At 37.3% G+C, this 15,965-nt stretch overlaps 1 protein-coding gene across 2 annotated transcripts in view; it reads left to right on the top strand.

Annotated features, from left to right (window-relative positions):
• The window catches only part of stxbp1a (syntaxin binding protein 1a), a 50,063-nt gene that overhangs the window by 11,028 nt on the left and 23,070 nt on the right, over positions 1 to 15,965 (top strand). For both annotated transcript variants that reach the window (XM_023270699.3, XM_023270700.3), the window contains exons 2-6: positions 6,521 to 6,570; positions 7,886 to 7,967; positions 9,570 to 9,646; positions 10,992 to 11,070; positions 12,815 to 12,918. In XM_023270699.3, the coding sequence (XP_023126467.2) occupies positions 6,521 to 6,570; positions 7,886 to 7,967; positions 9,570 to 9,646; positions 10,992 to 11,070; positions 12,815 to 12,918 (392 nt within the window). The remainder of the gene's footprint in view (positions 1 to 6,520; positions 6,571 to 7,885; positions 7,968 to 9,569; positions 9,647 to 10,991; positions 11,071 to 12,814; positions 12,919 to 15,965) is intronic.

A 15,965-nucleotide genomic window follows, 5' to 3' on the forward strand; every position in this document is an offset into this window, starting at 1 on the left:
CTATTACACTGACCATTTCAAAAATGTGCTGTAGGGTTGCCTTGCTAGTTTTTTGTGCAGTGAATTATCCATTTTAATCACAGTACTGGTCTTATTTCATGCAAATATTCCACCGAAACTAAACCAGGAACACCGAAGTTCCATCTTACGTTTATCTCCACCCAAGACAATTTTGTTTGGTTCAAAGACAAATACAAATAAGCCAGAACTTTACTTTATACTGAGGTGCAGTCAGACCACAGGGTTCTACAGTATAGAATAGATTTGCAAAGTGAGACTAGGCTTACAACATTTTATAACTGCTTGTTGGCTCTGCAGTTAAAGATTGCTACTCTCATGCAATCTTAAAGGTTTTGAAGGATTCGTGTGACAAAAACACAGTTTAACAAATAGATTATCATCTAAACAATGGGAGCAAGTATTGTAATTGTTAGTTACTCTGTGAATTATCATCTATAATTGATGTTTTTGCTTTAAAAATGTCAGATTATTGGATCGATTGTCTTAAACCAGAATAGAATCAAACTTGATGGCAGAACAGTTAAGCTGAATTTTACATTTTCTGTAGGGCTGCACCTAATAGTTGTTTTCATGGCTGATTCATTTGCTATTCACTTAATTCTATGGCCTATAAAATGTCCTGTCATACCTAAAGTGACACCATAAAGCGTCAGATACCTTTGTAATTATGTTGTCTCCATTTTGTCCATAACTGTTTTCTTTGGTGCATTGACACCTTTTTTTTTTATTAATAATTAATCAATCAATCAATCAGACTTTATTTGTATAGCACTTGAAAATGAACTTGAACTTGAAATGTAACACAAAGTGCTTTACAAATGAAAGGAATAAAAATGCAATAAAACAATACAAACAACCCACAACATCGTTATAAATGAAGAATTTTAAAAAAAGACTGATTAAAAAACTGAGTCAATTCTGTTCTAAATATAAGAAATTAGGAAACACCAGATGAGATGAAATGAAATTAAAGAAATTAATATTAAGTAAAGTATCTGTGATTGAATCATAGATACATAGATAGATGGAAAGGTGATGGGCAAAATAGGAGTCAAATACAAACAGCATAAGAAAATAGTAAAACTTAAGTAATTAATAATACATTGAATGAAATAAAATATGGTAAATAAGTGAATGAATACAGAAATTAGATTTAAAAAAAAAAAAACATTAAGCTGCCTTTAATTGAGAGTCTCCAGTGAATCTAGAAGCTTCAGTAAAACCTGGACCTGGAAGACTGAAAGAATACGCAACTCTAAAAATGAGCCTCCAAGTATTTCCTTTTTATTTTGCATTTATGAAGTCTTTAAAGTCCAGACTGGTGAAGGTTGTCGTTGCCTTTCGCTGCGATCAGCCTGCCTCTTTAAGATCACTAGTGTCAGATTCTCTCGGGAGTGATGCTGCTGCTGTGAAGCTGAGATCCAGAGAAGAAGTGGGTCATGTACTCATAGGTGAAAGTCCCTGAAGGGGGGAGAACCGCGAGGCGACGGAGGAAACTGTCAGCAGAGTCAAGGCTGGCTGGAGATCACATCAACCCAATCAGCAATATCATGCAGAGCAGCACATCACTTCTTTATGAGGCTAAATGTAGATTTCATGTCAGTTGAAGGTCCGTTTGACTGGTTTTGGGACAAAAAAATGACATTTTTCCACCTACGTTTATAAAATTCATTTGTGTATTTTATTGATTTGTTTACCTTCTTGTAGGAATAGACCAATTATCAGCCTGACCGATTATTGTGGTCGATATTTGGCATTTTTTGTCAGATTATTTGTATTTTTATTGAGCGATTATTGATCAATTAAATGTCGCTCTCTATCTGTGAAAACCTGAATAACAGATGCAAACCAGGAAATTAGCTTCTCTCACAGTGGCTAAAGGCTATGCTAATGGCTAGCGGCTAAGTTAGAAGGCGGCCACAGATTAACCTGAAACAGAGGCTGGGAAAGAATAGTTAATAATGCTTCAAGATATGGACCTTAGTGGACAATAAAAGGGATATAACAGTGAAATATTTAGAAAATAGAGAACAACAGCAGGAGACAAACTGATCAGTCTCAATCGATGCCCCATAAACAGGAGATAAGTCTAGTTATGAATGACAGGTTTTCTCATGTGCTGTTGAAACATTACATTTAATGCATATCCCTTTTAAATATTTATCAGGTTTTTAAGTACAGATTTAGCATTTTTAGCAGAACTGCAGTCCATGCCCGAGGTCATCCTGTATTGTTAAATCAATGCTAATTCAAATATGCACTTACATATTAGATGAATACCAATCAGCCAAAACTGTTTTAAAATCATCGAATTATAGACACTGGACCTCTGGGGTTGGATCGTCTATGTTTTGATGCAACACGTGGCTACTAAATTGAATTGGGATTTTAGGAGTTTGGATGCTCTTGGCTGTGTTCCTGAAGCAATTGCTGAGGAGTTTTTATACACTTTTGTGCTGTTTGGACGCATCATTGCCAAAGTGGAGCGTGCTTAGTCTGCAGCAATGTTCATGTGCGTGATACATGTCAAAATGACATCCACATGAAGGCCAGGATCCCAGATTTCCAGCAGAACATTGTAATACAGCACAGTAATCAGTGTCAGTCACTTCATTAATCAGTGTTTTTTACTGTTGTGGCTGATTGGTCTATTTTTACTGTAGTCTAAGTGTCAGAAAGGTGTTGAAAGCTGCCTCAAGATTAAAAAAATGTAATTTATGTATCTTAAATCTATATTTCTTAGTGCATTTTTATCATATAAACTGTGTTCGAAGCCTGTTCCACCACGAGGAAGTAATATCCTGTTAAACTGAATGTCGGAGAGCGTTTGAGGCTTCTAAAGGAGTGTGTGTTTTGTGTGCTACTGTGACTGATTGGTTTACACAGCTGTAGCACAGTGTTTGTTCAGGTCCCTTCCCTTCTGTCCGACTGCTGCTCTGCTGTGTTGTTATAGTTCTATCAGGAGGTCAGAAAGGAAAAGTCCACAGTGCCGCCTCTCCTGACGTGATTTTTATTCTCAGTTGTCAGCTATGAGAGCAGGCAGTGGCTGCTTCACATTTTATTATCCCATATTTCACTGGATTTAATGAAGGTCATTGCACAAGACTTAAAAAGAGGACTTGGGGAACAGCTTTGAAAGAAAGTGGCATAATTTTTCTTTTACTTCATTTGCACAAGACCAGTTTCTTCACAGTATTCTCTTATAGAAATTAAGTTCATTAATTATTTCTCATTTTGGCAGCAAACAAAATACACAAATAAGGAAATCATGGGTTTTTTCTTTATTGGACTTGGGTCATCAATGAATGAGAAACCTGACAGATCCAACAATACACAAGTCTCTAGTGTCCCAAGTTAACCTCCCATTCATAAATACAATTATGTAGCAAAGTAATACAAGTAGCAGAGTGTAAGGGCTTGATAAAACGCTGTTTAATTAACAAACTTGTGGACTACACCATAAGAAATGATATAATCAGGTAATTTATGTGTGGGTGCACCATGACTGTGTGTGATTATCATTCATTCAGAGTGTGTTTGTGTCAACGTGATGAATGCAAGTTCATTCACTAAACATTTAGATAACTCGTAAGAACAATGTGGTTTTATTTAGTTGTTAAATGGAAGTATAAAGGTCATGTACACTTAGATTATCCAGCCTGCCACTCCAGTTCCCTTTAGCTCTGTGGGTGATACAGTGTCTTTAAAAAGTCTTTATCCACCTTGGAAGTATTTGCCCACCTTGGACGTTTTCCCCTTTTTTCCTCATACACCATCTCCATTGTAAAGCATGGTGGTAGTAGCATCATGTTTGCCCGCAGCAGGCCATGGAAGGTTTGTTCTTACATAACAGCAGCTCCAGGCACTAAGCTTCCTTTTTCTTGCATTCCAACATTGAGTCACGGTCAATATAATTTCTTTTATGACACGAATTTACAAAAAGATTTTTTCATGTCAAAGTGAAAACCAATTTCTAACAAGTAATACCAATTAAATAAAAATGTAAAACAAAAATAAGTGCTTGCATAAGCATTCACATTCTTCACGTCTGTATTTATTTGATGCACCTTTGGCCACAGTTATTAGTATTGTGGGTCAGTGTCTTGCTGGAAAACAAATCTTGTCCCAAGTCACAGTTTTCTTGCAGACTGCATCAGGTTTTCCTCTAGGATTTCTCCATAATTTGCTGCATTCATTTTACACTCTAACTTTGTCCACTAAAATTTTATGATCATGGCAATGGGGAGAAGTCATGTCAAAGCAGCCCTTTCAACACTTAAGTTATGGTTATATTTTCACTCAACATTATGTACAAGAGATACTTGGAGAAAAGAAGCATGACATGTAGAAACACAAGAAAATCATTCTCAAAATAATAATTTACACTATGTTCATTGCCTGTGAGCTGATTTTACCTGAGAACAAGCCTTCCATGGCCTGCTGTCAACAAACATCCCCACATGATGATGATGCCACCACCGTGCTTCACAGTGGCAATAGTGTGAAAAAGACAATAAAATCTCAGTTATTTATATGGCAATTTATCGTCCACTAAAATGTCATAATCATGGCAGCCCAAGTTCAGTACACTTAGCGCTATTTGGTTTTATTTGCAGTGCATGTTATGTATAAAAGACACTTGGATAAACTGAAAGTGTCATCTCGAAACTCAAGAAAATCCTTCTAAAATACACGTTTACAGTACATTCAGTGCCTGCGAGCTGCTTTTATCTGAGAACGTTAATCAGAAAAGCACAGAACAAGAGGAAACGCATCAGCTGCTTCAGAGGAAAAGGGAAACGAGTGGCGGATATCCTCACGGTGCTTTGTTTGTGGAAACCGTCTCATCCTGTGACCTGCTTGTTGACTTTTTAGGAATGAAAGCGAAGCTGCTTTAATTTTCTAAACGCTACTTTGAGCATTCAGCAGCGATTTGTCAGCATTAATAAAAACCACTGTTGGTCAGATTTAGTTTTTTTTGCTGCTTTGCTCCGTATTTACTTTGCTTATTTGCTGACACGGCAGCTATTAGAACAGGACGAAGGAAGATGAGGGAAATAGGTTGAAGCTGAGTCGGGGAATCTCTCTGTCGTTTGGCTAGAATAACATTCCTACTATTCCAAGATCATGTGTCCCACAGGAGGTCAGATACAGTTCGTCTGACTCATAGGAGGTTCAGGCTGGAGTCTCTGTGTGCTTTTGGATTCACAGTTAAAGTACAATGGCTGCTTTTAAAGGCACGATCTGTACTCACATACATTCCAGCTATATTGCGATTTGCTTTTATCTACATCACCTGCAAGAATTTACAAACACATGTTGACATCCCCGATCTTTACTCGATGTGTATTCTGTAATCTTTTTTGTGCGATCCCCAGTTTAATCTGCGGTAATCCGTCTGCGTGGCCTCAGGTTTTAGCCGAGGCTGAAGGGGCTTAGCGGTTTACATTCACAGCGATCCGGCGTGTTGTTAAACAGTAATTCACCCTAAAAGGGTTTATCCTAATGCGACCGGCAGATGGCTGGAACACTGATCAGGCCAATATCGGTATTGTGGCGTAAACATGGCCGTGGAGTCATATGCTCACAGTGGATGGGATTATTCATTCTGTGGATCTTTACAATCACCTTCCATGTGTTTTTTGATGCTCCTCGTGAAGAGGATTTACTCTCTGTGGTCAGTCACCTTGTTACAGGGCATATTTGCCTTTTGCACGTTTTTGTAACCCCCCAGTGTTGGAATTGCATTATGGGAATTTAAAAACTGTACCAGTGCTGCAAAACAGATCAGATTCTCCTGTTTCAGCTACAGTTTCTTTGCATTGAGTTGCATTAAAATCAGGTTAACTAACTATTTTGGGTGTATTACAGGGGATTTTTTTTGCAGGAAAACATGCTGATAGTTGCTAATGGTGATGAAAATGAGGAATATTTGCATCTGTGTTTGTGTTTTTTATACAGTCCTTAATAGAATTCTTGTTATTTCTCCTAGTGTGAACATATATCACACTCAGAACATGGTTGGGATTATTTATTAGTACATACAGTGGGGATTTCTTACGTAATGGTTTCAGTATTTTGCATTTTAGATCTTTGCTGCTCCATAGATCACAATCGCACTAAAATTATGACTAACAGTGGAATATTATTGTGTAAATTTGACGTAAGGAGAACAAGTAAACTCTATTTTTGGACACACAGGCTCATAAAGCCATGTGTTACTGTGGCAGAGCAGGATGCTGAGATAAATGGAGCATACTATAGTTTACGTCAGAGCCATATGTGATGCACACACACAGAACAACCAAGCAATCCTTGTTCGTTGTATTTCTTGGAAATGATGCAGTTTTTAATGCATCAATAGTCTGAAGGTTGAAATGATCTTACTTTGAGGAAACAAGACTTCTGTGCGTCTCTGTGTTTACAAAATGCATTAAAACGTTCCTGCTCGTGAACCTTTCAGATTTCTGACGACGCTTTTCTGCTTCTTCTTTTACAGAGATTATGAACGATGTAATCAAAAAGGTGAAGAAGAAGTCAGAATGGAAGGTGAGAAGTTAACAAGAAATGTAATTCTATACTTATATCGATCAACATTTTGTAATCCAAAGTCTTTACTGCCTTATAATTTTGATCTGCATCTGCACAAAAACCCACCATTAGTTGGGCTCTAATATTACATTAATATATACATTCATAATTGTTAGAAGATCTGCTAAACATTACTTGTTTTGGATTAGACTCTTAAAGAATTTTCTTTGAGTAATCACCTATGTGCACATAATGTAGCCTTGCTAGATTTTTCCTGAGATCTGGATTATGTGTTGAGGTTAGAGCAGTTGATAATTGATTAGACAATCAAAAAACAAAGACCTATTGGCAAAATTTAATAATCAATTAACTGAGGGTAATGTTTTAAGCAACAATATGAAAAAAAGTTTAGATCCGGCTTTTTCCCTTCCTCAGTTCAACTTAATCTCTCAGAGATTGCTTTAAACTGGCTGATTTAATTTATTGTAAGTAGATTATGTTCACATACGCTTACTGGCCACTTTATTAGGTACACCTTTATATATCTACTTTAATCCCATTTAACAGCTCGACTGTAAGTTACGCTTTAATGAAGCTTCTGCATTTTTAGTTTTTTTTTTCTTTTGCAGAATAAGATGATGATTCTTCTTTATGTTTATTACTAAAATCATAGTGTACTGGACTGCATTGTATTTAAAAGTATTCCTGATGCTTTGCCATATTAATGTATGTTAAGGAGTGGACAGAATATTCAGAGCACGTATGTAGATGCTTTATAAAAGTAGAATTTGCATGGATGTACTTTATTATTTGGTCAGTGAGTGTATATGTTAAGTTGAAAAAGTAATGATGAGTAATGATATACAGTTGGACAATAAAGTATTAGTGTCGGAACTGGTCCAGTTCAAACTCTACTAATTTCTCTAAGTGAGTATGAGAGTGTCTGACTTGGAATTTGCTGCCAAAATCTATTAGTCAAATATTTTTAAAAGCCCTGGAATTTATCCTGAATATGCATTTGAGAATTATGCATCTTTCCTGCACAGCACAATCATAAAGCTGAATTAAATTTATGCTTTTCAAAAGAAAAAAGTATTTAAAAAAACACACAACAAAAAACAGAAACAATGCTTGAAACTTCAAAGAAGAAATTTGTGAGGAGCAAGAATAACGATTTTGCAAGAAAAGCGACTGAAGGTCTGAGTCATTAATGAATGCAGTTGAACAGACGGCTTCTTTAAGAGCTTTGCATGAAACACTTTTACTGTCAGCAGCATGTGACGTGAGCAATAAAACCGGTTTGTGTGTTAAATGTCTGCTCTGCTGTTGCCAGGCGCTGATTGTGGACCAGCTGAGCATGAGGATGTTGTCGTCCTGCTGCAAGATGACAGACATCATGACAGAGGGCATCACCAGTAAGATGAGAACTTCAGTTTAATTCAGCTCAAATCAGTTTAATTTAAAGGAGTGTTACTGAAGAGCAAGTTGTAAGAATCAATATTGCCAAAGCATCAAAATACAACGAGTAGTAGAGTTTCATTCCATCTCAAATCGTCAGATTTTTAGAACGACTTCTGTTCAGCCTTCTCTGATTTGCCTGAAACTTTTATAGCATAAAATATTCATAGTTATTGAGATATTTGTGAAATTGTAGCTTGATATATTGAGTGCTTTCTGAGATTTTTTATAGTTATATTTAAGTTATATTTTGAGAACTATTTTGAAGCAGTTTGATATGATTTAAATGGCTTTGTGCTTCCATTGGAAATAAGTTCAAGACAAAAGTCCCAAACTGAACAGAAAGTTAAAGTCTGAGCACTTTACGGTACGACTATATGTATAGTAACTGCTGAAATGTTTACCTTTAAGCATTTCTTCCAAGAAGTTTATGAATTCAGTAAGGATAATAGGTCTCCAACCTACAAATTAGGGTTTGAATATGAAAATTCGCCCATATTTAAAGTATTTTCTTTATTAAATGAGAAGAACCATTTTGAAACTTGGTTCTACTTGTATTAGTCATTCTAGCAGTAATTTTGTTTTTGTGGTACAACTTCTCAAACCTGCTCAATTTAGTCTTTATATAGCCTTTTACAACAAGCGCTTCGCAGTGAAAACGAGAATAACTTAAAAACAATACAGTGTCTTAAAACAGAGGCAGCATTAAAATATGCAATAAAACAGTAACAATAAACAGCAATAAAACAACACTAAATTATACATCTCAAAATTAGTACATAAGCATCTATTTAAAATGTGCAGCTAGGCATTAAAAGTTTTTTTAAAGTTTTAGAAATTTTGATTTAAAAAGATCCAGATCAGTGATGGTGGGCATGGAGTTCCATTAAAGTGTCTTCTTTTTCATTTTTGTGATCAAGTATTTCATATTAAAGTATTCTACATGTTTAGTTTTGTATTATTGAGACATGCAGCTACATGTGGTTCAGAAAATATCACTAATTCACCTCTATGTTATAATTTCTTTTATTAATGTGAGGTCAAAAACGGGATGTTTAATGACAGCTTCATTTATTTATTTTTTTTTAAGATTTCAACATAATCTGTTTGAGCTACTCGTCCAATATTGGAGATACTAAATCAATGACATGATGAGAAATAACTGTGAAAATTTTAGGTTTTTATCTTGAGTAGTTTCTGAAATGTTGTTCAAACAGCCTCAAATTTCAATGTGCAAAAAAAAGCGCTGAAGGTGAGTCGACTGGTACTTTTTAATAGAATTTAGCTCCTGAGTATTTTATGTTTCAATACAAAAAAATACAGTTTTAGATATCTATCGTTTATAACAAAAAAATTCAAAATAAATCAGAGATGATGGAGCAAAAGGAGCCTGATGATTTGAGATGTAATGACCCCAATAATAGTTAAATACAGTACTTGCACTATATTCCTTGTATGATTGTTTGTGCTTGTTTTATGTAGATGCATGTGTTTCTCTGTTAGTTTGTGTTGGTTTCTACATCCAGACAAATGTTCTTGGTCTGCTTCTTCTTCTCCAGTTGTGGAGGACATCAACAAGCGACGAGAGCCTCTTCCCAGCCTGGAGGCCATTTACCTGATTACACCCACAGAGAAGGTCGGCAGCTCTTTTCCACCTCCTCCTCTCTTAGTGTGTGTTGCTGTAGAGGTGTGTCGTTTGTGTTTTTAGCAGAACGCGAACAAAGAAGCTGCTGTGCGTTCAGCTGTTGACTCATGATCTCTCTCTTTACCTCCCGGTCTTTATCAGATTCAGATTTCCTTTATTGCTTCCACACAGTTTATACGCAGTCATTTGTAAGATCGCTGTTGTTTACACATGATGTTGTACAATAATGAAAGAAAAAGACACCATTGCAAGCTGATTTTTAGTTGGTTTATTGGTAACGTCAGAACTGTTGGAAACCACATCATATGAAGAGACAAAGGGAAGTCATGAAGGCTGTAATATTCAGGTTGGTATAATCTTAGAGTCAAATTCCCATTGATGGGACAATCACAGGTGTGAATTTCATAAGGAGAAAAGCCCTAAATTAGTAACTTTCCAGGTTACTTTGAACTTGTCCAGCTTAATGGAGACTATGACATCTAACATTTTTTGTCAGTGCAGATAACATTAAAATAGTCACAAATCCGGTCTAGGCATTGTTAATGTGGTAAATGACTATTCTAGCTGGAAATGGTTGATTTTTAATGGAATATCTACATAAGAAGTCGTCTTTGTGGCTGCGTTTTGTTCACACAGATGGCTAAAAATTTGAGTTTCAATTTTGCAATTAGCAGTTTGTGTATCAAATTTAACAACCAACATGGCATCATCTAAAACCAGCAGGTTAACTTTTCTGTTTTTACATTTCTCACTAGTTCTTGAGCTGGATTCACCAGTTAATATAGTTCTGTTTGCATAAATCATGCCAATATGTGTAGATGGACACTTCAGTCTAAAATAACTAGATTACCATGATTTAACATGTCGAAAATGCTAGCTATTAGTCTATTTATTGTTCATTTAGACTAATAGAGTGCTCCTTTAGTACATCTAAAATGTGCAGATTTATTTCCTCATGACCATTGAATTGGTTAAATAATTGGTGCAGTTTCATATTTGTGAAATTTTCTTATTTTGAAGCAGAGCGGCGTTTTCTTGCACCACAGTTCACCATAATGTCCTGTTTCTATGGCAACATGTTGGTGTTTGGACACTTTTGTTGCCTCACTTTTCGTTTACGGACACATCTTTCCAAGAGTTGTTAAATTAGTAGTTAAAAAGTGACTCTCTCATGGGGTTGTGAATTGATTTAGGTTAAACTGCTACTAAATTCTTTTCTGACATACAGTATTTTGATCAAAACATCATGACAATACAGCTTAATTAACTTTTCTGTTATTCTACACACCTATATGCTAAATGCTAAAATCTGACACCCTGATTTGTCTCTTTTCAGTCTGTCCACACCCTCATTGCAGACTTCAAAGACCCTCATTCAGCTAAATACAAGGCAGCCCATGTTTTCTTCACTGACTGTGAGTATCCACAAACACTTGTTTGTCTTTGTAATGCACCTTTTTGCTCATAAAGAGTTAATTTTACAGGAATGTTTGACAGCACTATTGATATTGTTTTGGTCGTACTGTTTTGTTGTGTGATTCCTTCAATTGGAAGGTTGTTTTTTGTTCTTTTATATGTTTTACTTACTGATGTTGTTTGAGCATTTAAAATGTTCCCAGATGCCACAATCTCTGTCTTGAAACTCATGTTTTCAGTTTTAGACACTCAATGGTAAACTTTTACACGAATTTGGACAGTACTTCAAGTGAAATGTTCAAATAATGCACTAATCAACACAAGACTTTACTTAAATCCCTGTTTAACAAATGACACCTGTCTGGAGTGAATAAAGGACACAATGTGACTTAATTTTAGCTCCTGATTGATCAGGTGTCAATGCCGGGGATAGTTTATACTTATAGATAGTTAATGAAGCTGCTGCTGTTGTTGCAGGTGTGTAGATGTGCATGACTTTCTCTATTTAGGTCCTGCTGCCGATTTGATGCTGCAGATATTTAATAAACTCAGAGGAAATAATCCTAAACAGCTGGAAGCAGCAAACTAAACTTTAGCTGCTATTAAGGCTGGGCGATAAATTAATTTTATCGATTAATTCGACTTTGTACTTAATGTCGATTTGTTTTAATGAAAATCGATTTTCTCATCAACATCCGCCACCTGCGCCTGCCTGCTGGGCTCCCGTAGTTCAGAGTGCGCGCCCCCCTCCCCCTCCCTCCCCCGCGCTTGATACACAAACAACATGGCGGCGAGCGGTGCAGATCTAAAGGCGCGTGTCCACAAGATGTGATTTTCCCGCACGGCAACGCACCGCATCTGAAAATCACACGGACGGCGGTCACTAGCGGACCACAACATGGTCACATGACAGCGCTGAGCAACAGCAGGCCGCTACGTGGTCATGTGACCGAGCTTTCAGCTGGACAATCCGGCAGACAGGTTGGATAAACACAGCGGCTCGGCCGCAGACTTTCCCTTTTATTTCAAAAAACACGTCACCGAAAAGTATTCCTGAAAGCATTTGCGGCAAGAAATAATCTGCAGCAGCTGAATCTGTCCTCGTTTTAGGTCACCGAAGCCTAGTTTAGAAGTTTGAGGACGGTTTCACGATGCGTGGAATCTCCGCACGCCGCATGCAATTTGCATAAAGTAGAAGTCCAGTCTACTTTATGCAAATGAGCTGCAGCCCTCTCCGTGTAAACACACCGGATCCCAGCGGGAAACGCACCGCAACCGGACCAGAATGCCACATGTGGCGCATTTCCAGCTGCAAGCAGGTGTGTTTTCCCGGAGAGGGCTGCATAGAGTAGACTGGACTGGCGTGCGGAAATTAGGTAGGGGGTAAAAAAAAATAAAAAATCGGATAAATCGTGAATCGGGATTTTTTGTGAAAAAATCTGAGATTTTTTTTTTTGGGCCATATCGCCCAGTCCTAGCTGCTATACACTTTTTTCTTTGCACAGACTTGATAGAGGAGTTACGTTTATTAAAATATATGGATCGGCTACCATTTAACTTTTTCTCTTTAGAAATGCGTTGTAGTTCAGTTTTATGTTCACCTAAGTATCAGCAGCTTGAAAACCTTATTGGAACCAATGAATCAGAATATGTCTGTGTTTGAAAATGTGCAGCCATCTCTTTATCTCACCGTATTGAAATGCATCAGAAACACTGTGTAACTGCTGTTTCTGTCGTCTCCAGCCTGCCCTGATCCTCTCTTCAACGAGCTGGTGAAGAGTCGTGCTTCCAAATCCACCAAGACTCTGACGGAGATCAACATCGCCTTCTTGCCCTACGAGTCTCAGGTGTGTGGTCTTACACAATAGCAGCTCTCTGTGGTGCAGATAGAAAAACCTAATCGATGCTGCACTGTCTGTGAAATGTCTCCTTTGCTGTTTGTACGTTTCCGTGATGGAGTATTGATGCAAACAGAAGATCGAGGGTGTTTCCACATCCATCAGTGGCTCACTATAGGAAAACAACCAGTAAACTTGAGATTTAACAGAAGAAACAGCTGCAAAAATGTCTGATTTCTGCACTGTTTTCCCCTTTTTGCTGCTCTTTGCTATTTGATTCTAGATTAGTAGAAGTAATAATTAAATCAAATCAAATAAACCTTTATTCTCATTTATTTGTACATGCAATCATAGTACAAGGTGAATGATAGGGTGTTTCTCTAGGAATCCAATAAAACAAGGAATAAAAGAACATAATTTAACACACACATCCCTGAGACATATTGCAGCTATGTGTTGTACCTGAAAATGAAATGATGAGCTTGATTCTGAAACTGATTTTGCGGAAATTGCTGAGAAAAGTAAAATTGTAAATGAAATTGATTCCATTCAGATTTAAAATGTGTTTCAGCTGTCATTCCTGCCTTAACGCACAGATAAGATCAAACTTTATTAATCCAAAAGGATATTCTGGGGCTCAATATTGCTTGGAAAAAAACTAATGACAAACAAAAGAAATGCGGTGCCTAAAAGTAGAAAGCAATAAGATATAAGTGCAGTACATTACTAAAAATACAAATAAGTAAACTGAAATAAGACTAAAATAGAAACGGAATGAGTAATGTAAAGTAATGTCACACATGATAATGAAATTTTGAACCTTAAATTGGAATATTGCACCTGAGAAATGAAATATTGCACATTACATTGACACATTGTACTTAAAAATGAAATGCTGTTCATGTTGCTTCAGGTAATATTGTACAAATTGCTGAGAAAAGTAATATTGCAAATGAAATTAATACTACTTTGCTTTAAGAGTCTGATCTTCCAGCTTTCATTCCTGTCTTAAAGCAGAAATAAGATAATAATAATAATGGATTAGATTTATATAGCGCTTTTCAAGGCACTCAAAGCGCTTCACAATGAATCCATTATTCATTCACTCACACATTCTCACTCTGGTGGTGGTAAACTACATTTGTAGCCGCAGCTGCCCTGGGGCAGACTCATGGAAGCGTGGCTGCCAATCTGCACCTACGGCCTCCAACCACCACCAACATTCATACACATTCATACTCCAGTGTGAGTAGCTGCACTGGAGGCCAGGTGGTGGCAAGATACGGTAAAATTTTAATGATAAAACTTTATTAATCCCGAAGGAAATTCTTGTGCCAGAAAGTGTTCAGAAAAAATGGCATAACATACAGTGGAGGAAATAAGTATTTAATCCCCCGCTGATTTTGAAAGTTTTCATACTAAGAAATAAATGAACGGTCTCTGATTTTTATGGTAGCTTTATTTTAACAGTGATAGAAAGAATAAAAAAACGAGAAAATTACGTGAAATGAAAAATAAAAATTAATTTGCATTTCATTGAGGGAAATAAGTATTTGACCCCCTAGCAAAACATGATTTAATACTTGGTGGCAAAACCCTTGTTGGCAAGTACAGTGGTCAGACGGTTCTTGTAGTTACTTACTAGGTTGGCAGGAGTAATTTTAGTCCACTCCTCTCTGCAGATCATCTCCAAATCCTGGAGGTTTTGAGGCTGGCGTTTGGAAACTCGAAGCTTCAGCTCTCTCCATAGATTTTCTATAGGATTAAGGTCAGGAGGCTGTCTAGAACATTCCATGACCTTGATGTGCTTCTTATGGAGCCACTCCTTGTTTCCTTGGCTGAATGTTTTGGGTCGTTGTCGTGCTGGAAGACCCATCCACGACCCATTTTCAATTTCCTGGTGGAGGCAAGGAGGTTGTCACCCAAGATTTTGCGATACATGACCCCGTTCATCTTCCCGTCGATACGGTGAAGTTGACCTGTCTCCTTAGAAGAGAAACACCTCCGAAGCATAATGCTTCCACCGCCATGCTTGATGGTGGGGATGGTGTTCTTGGGGTCATATTCAGCATTTCTCTTCCTCCAAACACGTCGAGTTGAGTTGAGGCCAAAGAGCTCGATTTTGGTCTCATCTGACCACAGCACCTTCTCCCAGTCTCTCTTGGATTTATTAATATGTTCATTGGCAAACTTGAGGCGGCCCTGGGCGTGAGCCTTCTTGAGCAGAGGGACCTTGCGCGCACTGCAGGATTTTAAACCATTGCATCTCAGTGGATTACCAATGGTTTTCTTGGTGACTGTGGTCCCAGCTGCCTTAAGATCATTAACAAGCTCCTCCTGTGTAGTTTTAGGCTGATCTCTAACCTTTCTCATGATCCTTGAGACCCCACGAGGTGATATCTTGCATGGAGCCCCCAGCCTAGATCGATTGACAGTCATGTACTTCTTCCACTTCCGAATAATTGCACCAACAGTTGTCACCTTCTCATTCAGCTTCTTACTTAGGTTTTGTAGCCCATTCCAGCCTTGTGTAGGTCAACAATTTTGTCCCTGACATCTTTAGACTTCTCTTTGATCTTGCCCATGGTGGAGATGTTGGAGTGTCACTGTCTGTGGGCAGGTGACTTTTTATACAGGTGACAATTTGGGACAGGTATCTCTCATGCAGGTAATGACTTCACTGAGATTAGGAATATGTCAGTGGTTTGTGGGAGCCAACATTGCTCATGGTTGGTAGGGGATCAAATACTTATTTCCCTCAATGAAATGCAAATTATTATTTTTTAAATATTATGTAATTTTCTAGATTTTCTTTTTGATATTCTGTCTCTCATTGTTAAAATAAAGCTACCATAAAAATCATAGACAGTTTCATTGTCAGTGTGCAAACTTTCGAAATCAGTGGGGGATCAAATACTTATTTCCTCCACTGTAAGAAATGCAGTGCCTAAAAGTAGAAAGAAATAAGGCATAGATACGATACATAACTAGTAATCCAAAACATAGTTCTGGTAATTACACTGAGGTAGTATCACACACGATAATGATTGCATTTT

This window comes from Amphiprion ocellaris, chromosome 17 (assembly GCF_022539595.1).
Source record: "Amphiprion ocellaris isolate individual 3 ecotype Okinawa chromosome 17, ASM2253959v1, whole genome shotgun sequence".
NCBI lineage: Eukaryota > Metazoa > Chordata > Actinopteri > Pomacentridae > Amphiprion > Amphiprion ocellaris.